This window comes from Symphalangus syndactylus, chromosome 5, assembly GCF_028878055.3.
Source record: "Symphalangus syndactylus isolate Jambi chromosome 5, NHGRI_mSymSyn1-v2.1_pri, whole genome shotgun sequence".
Lineage (NCBI taxonomy): Eukaryota > Metazoa > Chordata > Mammalia > Primates > Hylobatidae > Symphalangus > Symphalangus syndactylus.
The window spans coordinates 38604651-38618079 of record NC_072427.2 but is presented as its reverse complement, the minus strand read 5'-3'; the positions used below and the strand labels follow the sequence as shown (position 1 = coordinate 38618079).

The 13429-nt window shown below is 40.6% G+C and overlaps 1 protein-coding gene and 1 long non-coding RNA gene across 17 annotated transcripts in view; one reads left to right on the top strand and one right to left on the bottom strand.

Annotated features, from left to right (window-relative positions):
- The window catches only part of LOC129482354 (uncharacterized), a 110929-nt gene that overhangs the window by 15832 nt on the left and 81668 nt on the right, over positions 1-13429 (bottom strand). The window contains exons 8-9 of the long non-coding RNA XR_010120699.1: positions 4035-4365; positions 2444-2745 (exon numbers count right to left, since the gene is read on the bottom strand). This is a non-coding gene — a long non-coding RNA (uncharacterized lncRNA). The remainder of the gene's footprint in view (positions 1-2443; positions 2746-4034; positions 4366-13429) is intronic.
- IQCH (IQ motif containing H) overlaps positions 1-13429 on the top strand; it is a 256651-nt gene that overhangs the window by 181713 nt on the left and 61509 nt on the right. For all 16 annotated transcript variants that reach the window (XR_010120697.1, XR_008657668.2, XM_055278015.2 and 13 more), the window contains one exon: positions 2538-2824. Coding sequence is in view for 14 of the 16 variants with exons in the window: in XM_055278015.2 (XP_055133990.2) it covers positions 2538-2824 (287 nt within the window). In the remaining 2 variants the exon portion in view is untranslated. The remainder of the gene's footprint in view (positions 1-2537; positions 2825-13429) is intronic.

Below are 13429 nucleotides of genomic sequence, written 5' to 3'. Positions count from 1 at the left end.
TGTTGGCCAGGCTGGTCTGGAACTCCTGACCTAAGGTGATCCACCTGCCTCGGCCTCCCAAAGTGCTGGGATTACAGGCATGAGCCATTGCGCCCAGCCTAATAAGGTTTTGTTTTTTTGTTTGTTTTTGTTTTGTTTTGTTTAAGTTACAGGGGGAAGACCATGATGATCTCCAGGCCCGTTCAGGTCAAAGTGTTAGGAAATTTCCAGATCTTCCAGCATCTGCCTGCAAAAGCCTCCCTCTAAACTATTTCTTTTCATGTGAGCTTTGTAGATGAGAAAGGCTTTCCTAGCAACTATCTCATCTGAGCTGTATAACCACAAGCTAAGTCTTCACCTCCACCTCCTGTTCATCTTTATCCTGCTTTCTCAGCCATGCTTATTTATGGAGAGCAGTACGAAGCCTTATTACCTTAATTTTCTTCATGAAGACACTGAAGCTCGGAGATAGGAGGGGACTTGGGGAAAATCACACAACAAATAAGTAGTAAATGGAACACAAAGTTAGATCCTACAATTTTAGCACATTAAAAAACCTGGTTCTTCAAAGTCATGTGTTTTCAAAGCTTCTGCCTTTCTCTCAGCCCAGTGCATACAGCAGGCCCTGCATCAATGGTCCCTAACTGAGCCAGGGTGTCTCCCAGGTTTCCCGACTCTAAGGTCACCATCTCCCTCCCTCCAGCTTCCACCACTGCCTGTTTCATTCCATTTATGTTATCTCCAGTGTGCTTATGGCCACAAAATGTGCTAGGGATTTGATTTCTAAATTGTCATAGGATTATATCAAAAGCAATACTTTTTCATTTTAATTTTTATTTTTTGAGATAGGGTCTCACTGTGTCACCCAGACTGGAGTGCAGTGGCACAATTATAGCTCACTGCAGCCTTGGCCTCCCAGGCTCAAGCAATACTCCCATCTCAGCCTTCTGAGTAGCTGGTACTACAGGCGCACATCACCATGCCCAGCTAATTTATTGTTTACAATTTATAATTTTTTTGTAGAGACAGGTTCTAACTTTGTGGCAATACCTTTTTCAGAAGAGGAATTAATTGCTTTGCATGGAAAAAAATAACAGTGAAAAGGTTATGGTCATGATGCTGAGAAGATAGTACAAATAAGCTACTTTGAAATAAAATACCCAAGTAATCTTGTCAGTTATGAATGATAATGTGTTTCCACTGAAGCACTGTCTTTCAAAACATAGGTGACAGCTGAAGCCACAAAGTTAACCAAAGCATAGAGTCTCACTAGGTTTTTCACTTTTGTAGATTTTTGTCATTGTTTTTTTGTTGCATTTACCTTGCTAAATCCTCAGCAACTGGTATTTAGATATAGCACACACAAGTAGGCCTCATTTGAAGAAAAGAATGTCTCAAACAAACCAATAGAAAAATTAGGATTTGAATATGTACCCTCCAAAATCGGCTTTCCTTTTGAAACTTGGTGTTTGTTAGGACTACCTCTGACCAAATTTATAGACATTTAAGGAAAGTGCCTTTTGGATGAAGTAACAGGTGACTGCATTTGAAAACTGCTCATTTTTTTCTTTGTATGCTGTTCAAAGTCTGTGGCTTATACCTGTAGGCAGAGGTCACACTTCTCCCAGCCCCCAGCAAATTTGTGAAATACAGGCCAAGTTTCTCTTAGTGCTGTCAGGTGCTAGATGGCACCCTATCTATGGAACACTTGTTGTTTTTACTTTTAAATTATCTAACTCTTTACAAACAATATCTTAAATTTTTTCTCTGCAAAGAAGACATATACAGTAAGATTTGTAAGTTGGGCCTAAAAACAGAAGATTGGGGCTATGTAATTTTTGTGGACACCACTGAGATAGCCCACAAATTAGCCAGAAAGATGTTATTGCTGTGCTTGAACATCAGACTTGCCTCTATGATTTTTGGCATTCAAAGCAAAGGGTAAAATGTAATAAATTATAAAGCTCTCATTATCAGCAGAGAGAGCATATGTGTTCTTCAAACACGGCAATATCTCTTGGTTCTATATTTTTAAAAATGTTTTATAACTGGCTTTATATAGAAGTCCTTTGGCTGACATGATGGTCAATGTTCTCTCTGCCTGCAAAAAGCCCAAACCTGTCAAACCTTCAAAAAGCAGTGAAGTTTACCAAAAAGAGCACATTGGTCATCAAGATGCCAACTGTGGACTCTGGGCAGTTAATTCCCCATGAGGGACTTGACCATAATTCTTGGGTTCCCTGTTTAATGAGTGGGCATAGACCCAGTGATCCTCACGGTGTCTTCAAATTATAATCAGAATCAAAACTACCATTCACTGAGCCCTACAATATACCAAGCATTGGGCTAAATACTATAGATAGATACAGTATCTCTAAGATGCACAACAATCTAATGAGGTGGGCTTTATTACGCCCATATTACAGATAAAGAAAAATAAGTTCAGAGAATGTAAGCTACTTACCCAAAGTCTCTCAAGACATGGCAGATGCAGAATCTGAGCCCAAGTCAAACAAAATGCATGTGTCCTTTCACCTACTCCATGTTTTTCCCACCAGGGGGTGTGATTGAAGCATTCCCACCTGCAGACAATGTCACCAACCTGACAGTGGACATGCTGATAGAGCCCAATGGGAAAATCAGCGTGCTGTCCACAGGGGACCAGCTTCATGCCGAAAGCCCCTTCATCTCCTCTGGTACTACCATGCCTCAGACCTCAGTGGATCCCCAAGTTCTCACTTACTTGTGCCTCCAAATTGGAAAAGCCTGCAGAATGAGAGATGTGGTTGGTTACTTTTCTATAGATCTGGTGACTTTTATAGATCCAAGCACCTTAGAACAACAGGTAAGTTGAATGGATGCCACACGAAATGCTAAAATATGTAATGACTCTGCACCCTACACACCTACAGTACAATAGGGCATATGAGGGCTCTTCTAAAATAGCACTGATTCTCTGATGAACTTGCTCTAAATTCAACACCTACATGGCCCATGCGAATCCAAGTGAGACCAGGCTTTATGTCTGGAAATACAGGGCTAGGGTTGTCTCATTCAGGTACAGTTGGAGTTAAAGAGTGACTGAGGCCAGGTGCAGTGGCTTACACCTGTAATCCCAGCACTTTGGGAGGCCGAGGTGGGCAGATGCCTTGAGCTCAGAAGTTTGAGAGCAGCGTAGGCAACATGGAGAAACCCTGTCTCTACTAAAAATACAAAAATTAGCTGGGCCTGGTGGCATGCACCTGTAATTCCAGCTACTTGGGAGGCTGAGGCAGGAGAATCACCTGAACCCAGGAGGCAGAGGTTGCAGTGAGCCGAGATCATGCTACTACACTCCAGCCTGGGTGACAGAGTGAAACTCCATCTCAAAAAAAAAAAAAAAAAGAGTGACTGAATCTCACCCCTCACAGTTCACAGCTCTGTTGATTAGGCCCTCAATTCTGTCCATTAGTGTTATCCCTATGTATCATGAAACTATTTTATGCCATCCAGGGAGTGGAACCTGTCTAGAGCCTGTTTTATATAGAAAATCAATCACTAGAAAGGAGTTAAGAGTTCACATTTCTGTTCCTTTTCTTATCAGTAGTTTACCCACAACTTATATTGTCTAATTTTTTTCTTTAAAAAACGTATTGAGAGATACTTCAGAAATATAAAAAGGTCTAAATAATAATATAATCAATATCACGTGCCCCTGCCCAGCTTAAGAAACAAAGTGGTGTCAATGCCACCTGCAGTCCTGTGTACTCCTTGCCAAGCACATGGCTCTTCCTCCTCCTAGAGGCCAGGAGGAAGCTACTGTCTCATACCTGGAGTTTTAATTCCCTTTCATCTCTATGCTTTCACCACACATGGATACACCCAAAAATAATGTAGAGTTTTATTTTGCATGTTTTTAAGCATTTTGTAGATCATAACATCCTATCTATTATTATTTTACTGTATGCTTTTATTTAATATTCCATTTGTGAGATTCTTCACGTTCATAGTTATGGTGCGGAGATATAATATTCAGGATAAATCATCTTTAACCTTTTTCACTTTGCTTTTCCCACCTAAAAGTATAATGTTCAAGTTCACTACTATTTCACAGGACTCATGTTTTAAAATGTCCGGTTGCTCCTTTCTTAGTGCTGCGTGTCCAGACCTCTGTCAAATGACCTCCTGGCCTTCCTCTCTCGATATCACAATATCCTCTGGTCATCTGCCTTGTACATATACTTTAGTTGTTTTAGAATCATTATTCTCAGTTTTACAGTCTCCATTTCAGTCAGATGATGGCTTCAAAGTGAGAGTTTATGTTTTTTGGCAGTTTTCAGCTTGTTCAATAATCATTTTCCATTTGCCTTCCTGGGCCCTCCATTGGTTTTACATTCGTTCTCAGGCCTGTACATTGAGAGGGAAAAGGACAAACTGAAGGTCATTCGGAAATCTCCCTGTGGTAGAGGCAGGACAGAAACAACGCTCCCTGGGGAAATCTGGATGGCAGGGATGCAGGGGGAGGAGGAGCCAGGGGAGGCTGCCCTCCCCAAATATTTGTCATAAGAAAGATTGGCTGGGTGTGGTGACTCATGCCTGTAATCCCAGCACTTTGGGAGGCCGAGGCAGGCAGATCACTTGACCCCATGAGTTCAGGACCAGCCTGGGCAACATAATGGGACCCCATGTCTACAAAAAATACAAAAAAAATTAGCTGGGCACAGTGGCATGTACCTGCAGTCCCAGCTACTCAGGAGGCTGAAGTGGGAGGATCACTTGATCCCAGCTCACTGTAGCCTCAACCTCCCACCTCCTCTGCAATGAGCCAGGATCGCATCACTGCACTCCAGTCTGGGTGACAGAGTGAGAACCTGTCTCAAAAAAAAAAAAAAAAGAAAGAAAAGAAAAGAAAAAAGGCTGGGCACAGTAGCTCACGCCTGTAATACCAGCATTTTGGGAGGTGCAGGCGGGTGGATTGCTTGAGGTCAGGAGTTCGAGACCAGCCAGGCGTGATGGTGGATGTCTATAATCCCAGCTGCTCGGGAGGCTGAGGCAATAGAATTGCTTGAACCCAGGAGGCAGAGGTTGCAGTGAACTGAGATCATGCCACTGCACTCCAGCCTGGGTGACAGAGCGAGATTTAATCTCAAAAAAAAAAAAAAGAAAAAGAAAAAAGGAAGAAGGAGAATGAGAAAGAGAAAGCTAAAACTGTGGTCCTTGGGACAATAGGAAGGATGGAACTATGGGGACAGTTGACTTGTGGCTTTTATTTATTTGAGTTTGGTATAAGGAAACTTGCACACAGCAGTCAAAAGGATCTCCAAACACAATGCCAGTCCTTCCTTGGGCTTACCACTCTTCTGGGCTTCTGGATGAAAGGTCCCACCCTTCACTTGGCTGGTTCCATGTACCTGGCCAGTCTTGTCTCACCCTAACTTGCCCTCTGTTTTGGTCTGGTCCATCCACAAACCCTGTCTCATTCCCTCTTACTCATCATATTCCCTCTACCATGGGGCCTTTACACATGCTGCTCCTCCACCTTAAATGCTCTTGCCTTTTCTTTTGACCTAGTTAGCCCCTTTTCCAGCCATCACATTTCAGCTTAAGCCACATTCATTGAAGCGCTTCCTGACCTTCCTGACAAAGTCAAATTCTCCTTTTTTAGGTTTTCATATCATTGTGTAGCTGTGTACGAGCATTCCTCGTACCACTTATCTCAGTTACAAATTTAAACTTATTTACATGACTATCTGATTAATATTTTTCTCCTCCTATTAATTGTAAGCTCTTTTAAGCAATGTGCTGTGTTTCTTTTTGCTCCCCCACTGTATTCTCAGCACTTACTTCTGTCCTGGCACAAAGTAGGTATTCAGTAAATATTTGCTGACTGAATGAATGAACAATGGAGGAGTTCTAGCAGATGCTGGATGGTGTTGCAAGGCTTTTGAAGAAGGAGCTCAAACATTCATTGGATGAATGGGATAGATAGATACTAGATTCTCTGATTTTATCATACTATGAATTCTCCTTGTCCCTTCCCATAAATACTTCAGTATGTGATCATTTGTGTTATAGTTATCAACAGAATATTGGAAGAAGTTCTCAGTGACCACACCAAAGGGTGTTTCTACATTAGCAAGAGAAGTATGTTTGTTCTCTGTATATAATAGATTATTTACAAATCACTGGCATATTTTCTAGCCATTTTGCAAGTGTTACCACTTCAGAAAACACCTTAATTTTTTTTCCAATTGACATGTCTTGTGATGCCAGTGAAGCAACTGGCAGGCATATTATCAACCTCTCATTTTTTGTCAGTCTGACAGGTTAAAAAATTTTTGTTTTATTCAGCATTTCTTTGATTATTAGTGAAGATCCACACCTCTTCATATGTTTGTTTGCCCATTTATATATCTTTTCTTAATTGCCTAATCATACCTTTTGCCCCATTTAAATTGGACTATAATACAAATGTTGATTTGTTGGAGCTCTTTGTATATTGGAAACTGTCATTCTTTGACTATTATACATCTTGTAAATACCTTCTCTCAGATTGTCACTTGTGGCTTTCCTCTCTATCTTTTTATTTTTGGCCATGTTTCTCCACCATAAAAATTACTATTTCTGGCCAGGTGTGGTGGCTAACGCCTCTAATCCCAGCACTTTGGGTGGCCGAGGTGGTGGATCACGAGGTCAGGAGTTCGAGACCAGCCTGGCCAATATGGTGAAACTCCATCTCTACTGAAAATACAAAAATTAGCTGGGCGTGGCGGCATGTGCCTGTAGTGCCAGCTGCCCGGGAGACTGAGGCAGTAGAATCGCTTGAACCCAGGAGGTGGAGGTTGCAGTGAGCCGAGATCATGCCACTGCACTCCAGCCTGGGTGACAGAGCAAGATTCCATCTCAAAAAAAAAAAAAAATTACTATTTCCTCCCTTGTCATTGATTAGTAATATTTTGTAGAAATGTGCTCCAAGAGTACCACAATAATGTATTGCTTATCAAATTCCACCCAGAAAACTTGGCATCCATTGGCAACTTTTTCCACTACCACTATGATAGTGGTAATTTTGTATTTCTGTGGAAAATTTTCTGGTAAAATTTTGTGTAGAAATTTCTGGCAATCTACTGCAAGAAACAATTTTCCTTCTCCACCTCTCATGTATGCCTGTAGGTCTGTATGTATTTATGTCAGTATGAACTCATGGGTTTCTATTTTATTTAATGGGTTGTATTTTGATACTTTCATTGTTTCGATGCTCAGTTGTTCCAGATTTGGCCAGTGGGAGACCCTTCAGGGTGTGTCTTGTGTCCTTTTCACAAGTCCTCATCATTCTTTGAGCATGTCTTACTTTCTGACACAATAAGATGTTCCAGGCTCATTTTCTGTTTTCCTTGCCCTGGACCTAGGATCGACTCAGAAGCCCTGTAAGATCTGGGCTCCTAGTGCTGCCATTGCTACTGGAGTGTCACTCCTTCTGAGACCTTTCAGTGGACAGAGCTAGCAAGTACACGTATTACGTAGGTACAATACATACACACAGTTATACACACATATATGCATATAAACACACATATGTACATATACATACATATATGCATCTATAACTATTTCTATATCTATGAGTGTTTATATTATAAAACCATGAGTTCCTGCCAGCATCTCCAATTTCAATCCAGCACCTCAAGGTTCTTTCTAGAATTCCCCTTTTCCACACTTAAAAGTAAATATCTTGATGGATATCCTGCTTACTCTGATTTGGGGTACAATTACAATGTATCCACATTGTATACATGTTTCAAAATAGCACATGTATAGCCAAAATATATATAACTATTACATATCAATAAAAAATACCAAAAAAAACCCAACCTCATACCCATTAGTTAAACTTACAAACTAAAAAAATAAAAAATAAAAATAAAAAGCTAAATAGAACTTGGAACATAGTAACTGTGTATATTTACAAAATAAAATCCCAGGCCAGACGTGGTGGCTCATGCCTGTAATCCCAGCACTTTGGGAGGCTGAGGCAGGAGAATTGCTTGAGCTCAGGAGTTCAATACCAGCCTGGCCAATAAGGTCCAGTCTCTACCAAAAAAATTTAAAAAATAAACAAAATTAGCCAAGCATAATGGCACTCATCTGTGATCCCAGCTATTTGAGAGGCTGAGGTGGGAGGATTGCTTGGGCCCAGGAGGTCAATGCTGCAGTGAGCTGTGATTGTACCACTGTACTCCAGCCTGGGCGACAGAGACCCAGTATCCAAAAAAAGAAGAAGAAGAAGAAAATCCCAGAAACAGGAGGATCAAAATAGTCTAGAGCAGGAATTGGTAAACAATGGCCTACAGGCTAAATCTGACCCAGCATTCATTTTATGTAAATAAAGTTTTATTGGAACACTAAAAAATAAATAACTTCTCCAACAATGAGAAACTTGAGTCTTTATCCCGCAATATAGTTACTTATTTGCTCAGTTTACTTATTTGTTTAATGTAACTAATCTCCCAACCACTCCTGCCATCTTCTTTGCCTACTCTATCTGTGCCCTACCCCTCCATGCCTCATGTGCTTGGATCCCAATCCTGTCGTTTGTGTTTTATTTGTAATGCTCTTCATCATACTAAAGTTTCATACAGTCAAATCCAGCTCTTTTTCTTTTTTCTTTTTTTTTTGTAGAGATAGGGTCTCGCTATGTTGCCCAGGCTGGTTTTGAACTCCTGGCTTTGAGCCATCCTCCTGCCTTGGCCTCCCAAAGTGCTTGGATTACAGGTGTGAGCCACTGTGCCTGGCCTCCAACTCTTCTTCTAAATTGCTATATTACTTTGAACTTATCACTTTCCCTCATTTTCAGTTTTCTCAGCTATAAAATGAGGAGGTTAGCTTATTTTGCATCTGAGGTAACCTACAGTGCAAAACATTCTTTATTTCAGTAACATTTTAAAGCACTCATTTTCTGTATCAGCAAATTCCAATGTTAATAATCATCCACTTTTAAAAAAATATCACCAGGAAATAATCACAAAGATTTAAATACACATATATTAATCACATTATTATTAAGAATAGCAAAATATTTCAAATAGTCTAAATTCCAACAATAGATTTTTTTTTTTTTGAAGGAGAATCTCACTCTGTTGCCCAAGCTGGAGTGCAGCGGCATGATCTTGCCTCACTGCAATCTTTGCCTCCCAGGATCAAGTGATTCTTGTGCCTCAGCCTCCTGAGTAGCTGGGATTACAGGCACACAGCACACCTGGCTAATTTTTGTATTTTTAGTAGAGACGGGGTTTCGCCATGTTGGCCAGGCTGGTCTCAAACTCCTGGCCTCAAGTGATCCACCTGCCTTGGCCTCCCAAAGTGCAGGGATTACAGGCTTGAGCCACCACACCTGATCTCCAACTATGGAGACTATTTAGAGCAAATTATGATAGACCAATGAAATTGCATACGATGAAGACATTAAAACTAATGTTTTTGAAGAATATTTAACAGGAAACTTTATAGAATAGATAAAGGTAAAAAGCAGATCACAAACAATATATGCAATATGATAATTTTATAAAAAGAAAAAATATATAAATGCAGAGTTAAAAGAACCTAAAGATATATACTAAGATGTTATAAGTCATTATTTCTGGACAGCAGGATTGAAGGTGGCAGAGTAATGGTCCCTTAAAGATATCCACACCCTAATTCCCCAAATCTGTGAACATTATGTTGCATGGCAAAAGGACTTTGCATATGTGATTAAGGATCTTGAGTTGGGAAGAGTATCTTGCATTATCCAGGTGGCCCCAATATAATCACCAGGATCCTTTTAAAAGAGAGGCAGGCCAGGTGCAGTGGCTCACACCTGTAATCCCAACACTTAGGGAGGCCGAGGCGGGTGGATCACGAGGTCAGGAGTTTGAGACCAGCCTGACCAACATGGTGAAACCCTATCTCTACTAAAAATACAAAAATTAGCTGGGCATGGTGGCACGCGCCTGTAATCCCAGCTACTCAGGAGGCTGAGGCAGGAGAATCTCTTGAACCTGGGTGGTGGAGGTTGCAGTGAACTGAGACCATGCCACTGCACTCCAGCCTGGTGACAGAGTGAGACTCCGTCTCAAAAAAAAAAAAGGAGAGAGAGGCCAGGGGGATCATAGAAAGAAAAGGATTTGAAGATGCTGTGCTGCTGGCCTTGAACATGGAGGAAGGGACCATGAGCCAATGAAGGCACACGGCCTCTAGAAGCCAGAAAAGGCAAGGAAACAGATTCTCCTCTAGAGTCTCCAGGAGGAACAAAGCCCTGCCCACATCTTGATTTTTAGCCCAGTAAGACTTCTGACCCACAGAACTGTAAAATAATAAATCTGTGTTGTTTTAAGCCAGTAAGTTGGTGGCAATTTGTTGCAGCAGCAATAGGATACTAATATAGAGGGTGGTTGCTATTTTTTCTTTGTGTTTTCTGCAAAAGTAAACATGTATTATAGTCCAGGCTCAGTGGCTCATGTGTATAAACCCAGCACTTTGGGAGTCTGAGATGGGAGGAGCACTTGAGTTCAGGAGTTTGAGATCAGCATAGGCAACATAGCAAAACCCTTATCTCTACAAAAAATTTTTTAAAAATTAGCTGGACATGATGGTGTGCACCTATAGTCCCAGCTACTCAGGAGGCTGAGGTAGGAGGATAATTTGAGCCTGGGAGATTGAGGCTGCAGTGAGCCATGATCGTGCCACTGCACTCCAGCTTGAGCAACAGAACAAGACCCTGTCTCAAAAAAATAAAAAGTAAACGTATTATATTTCTAATCAGAAAAAAATACATGAATAACGATAATAAAAATTTGTATAGAATGTTGTTTGCAAAGCACTTTCACATACATGATCTTACTCACATACACACAGGTCTTACAACAGACATGGGAAGCAGAAAACTGAGGTGACTGCATCCATTTCAAATTCATGCCCACTGGCCCCAGCTGGGCCCCATAATTTACCATGCTGATGCAGGGGGGGGCAAAGGGGACTGGGGGCCGAGGCAAAATAGGTAAAATGACAGCAGTGCTTCAAGGACAGTCCCACAATTGTGAATCAACTCCAGATAAGAAAGTGGAGAATTCTTTCTAGACCTAAGGAGATGAGAATGAGGTTCTAGCAGAATAGAAGTTTTGGAAATGTAGGACTTAAATATTGGAAGCATCAAGTAGAACACACGGTCATTTTGTAATCAAGGAAGAAGGGGCTGGTACCTGGGAAATGGAGATGGTGGAACATGGTCTAAGACTACTCCTGCCAGTGGATTTAGGTCCAGGATTTTGGTATCCTAGAAATGGGGAAATTCCAGGCCTTCAGAAATGGCGCGCAGAGTACATAGCACTCCAGAATACACAGAGCTGCAAGGCAGCCATGTTGGAGATCTGGCCTTCCCACATAAGGATGATATTATGTAAGGGGATCCAAGCAGTAAACAAATAGCAGCAAAAGCTATTTCCAAATCCCAATGGGTCCTGGAGCCAAGATCAATGATAAACAGTACCTAGTAGGTTCTAGGAGGAATATGAAGTACCTACTAAAGGCTTTAAGTTGAGGAGGATGACATATTCATTGAACAAACACCTTCGGAGGACCTACTCTGTCTTCCTGTTAGTTGCTGTGGAAATAAACAAGACATCTTCTGTATCATGACAAAGCTTATTTCATATCCATCATCCCATTTTATTTGCTATACATACATGCACACAATTGTTTTATACTTGTATTGATTCATAGGTATAAATATTGCCTCCACGAGATTTTTTTAATCCTTTAGAAAATGTACTAGGCCTTGAATTTTTTTTACCTCTTCATGATGTCTAACACAATGATGGTCATATTTGGCCAGCCACCTGATTATTATTTGTTGATTTACGGACTTTGGGAACTTCCAGATGATCCAGATCTTTTGTAGTTAATTACTCACTTTGGGGAAACTCTAAACAAAACAAGTGTTTATTGAGCATCTATTATGTATAAGCCATTGTGCTAGGTGGTAGAGAAGCTACAAAGATGCAAAAGACATGGAAGTGCCTGCCCTTAGGGAGTTCACATTCTAGTTGGGAAGATAGGCTTGAAAAATGAGGAGCAAGGAAAGGCTTAAGTGACAACTACGTAGAACAATAAAAGAGACATCAAAAAGGTAATGTCAGTTTAACAGCCAAATGATTTTTCTACATGCATTCAGACAAGAGAAAGATCCCCTCTGTTGGGAGCAATCAAGAAAGGTTTTGCAGAGAAGGTGGGATTTGAGCCGAAAGAAAATTAGGAGGAGGATAAGAATGAGTGTATTCCAAGTGAGAAACAGGCTCACTTGGTGGGAAAGAGTGGTGGGAAAAAGCACAGAACACATATGGATAATAATGATGACCTAAGTCTTAGAAATATCATGTTGGATTCACCTCAAATAAATATACATTTATATAGCAATTCTCCCATTCCTGTTCCTCATATAAAATCTCTAAACAAATAGATTGGCAAAGATGCTCTATATGAAAATTCCCAAATTAAAAAATTCTTTCAGAACAAGATCATGTCCTGCATTTGCAGGGACATGGATATGGCTGGAGATCATTATCCTTAGTAAACTAACACAGGAACAGAAAACCAAATACCACATGTTCCCACTTATAAGTGGGAGCTAAATGATGAGAATACAGGGACACGTAGAGGGGAACACCGCGCACTGAGGCCTATCAAAGGGTGGAGGGTAGGAGGAGGGAAAGGATCAGGAAAAATAACTACTGGGTACTAGACTTAATACCTGGGTGATGAAATAATCTGTACAACAAACCCCCATGACACAAGTTTACCTATGTCACAAACCTGCACATGTACCCCGAACTTAAAAGTTAAAAAAAACACACACATTGTTCTTTATATTTCACAGGAAATTGAATATATATAAGGTTCATTAATTATCATAGAATTTAGTTGACCATTTCCTACCGATATCAATAGGTTTTTAGATTGTAGCCTCTTGTTTCTTGAGGAGAATGGTGATCTGGCTTTTACCAAATAAAAGCTTCAGGTGATGGAAAAAGGAAAAAAAGTTCTTTTAGCCTGGGCATCAAGACTCATCTCTAAAATTAAAATTAAAAAATTAGCTGGGCATGGTGGCACACATCTGTAATCCTACTTACATGGGAGGCTGAGGCAGGAGGATCACTTAAGCCCAGGAGTTGGAGGCTGGCTGCAGTGAGCTAGGATCCCACCACTGCACTCCAGCCTGGATGACAGAGCAAGACCCTGTCTCAAAAATAAATTAATTAATTAACTCTTATTTTAGATAACTGTGAACTTTGAAACAACAATCTTTATTATGAGCATTGATAGTTATTACTTTTTTTGAAAAGGAAATTAAAGAAAATCCAATCTTTAAGAAGAATTGATATGAAAAACAGCTACCGGAGAGTAGTAATGGCCCTTCCAAACCATAAGGTTAGCTACA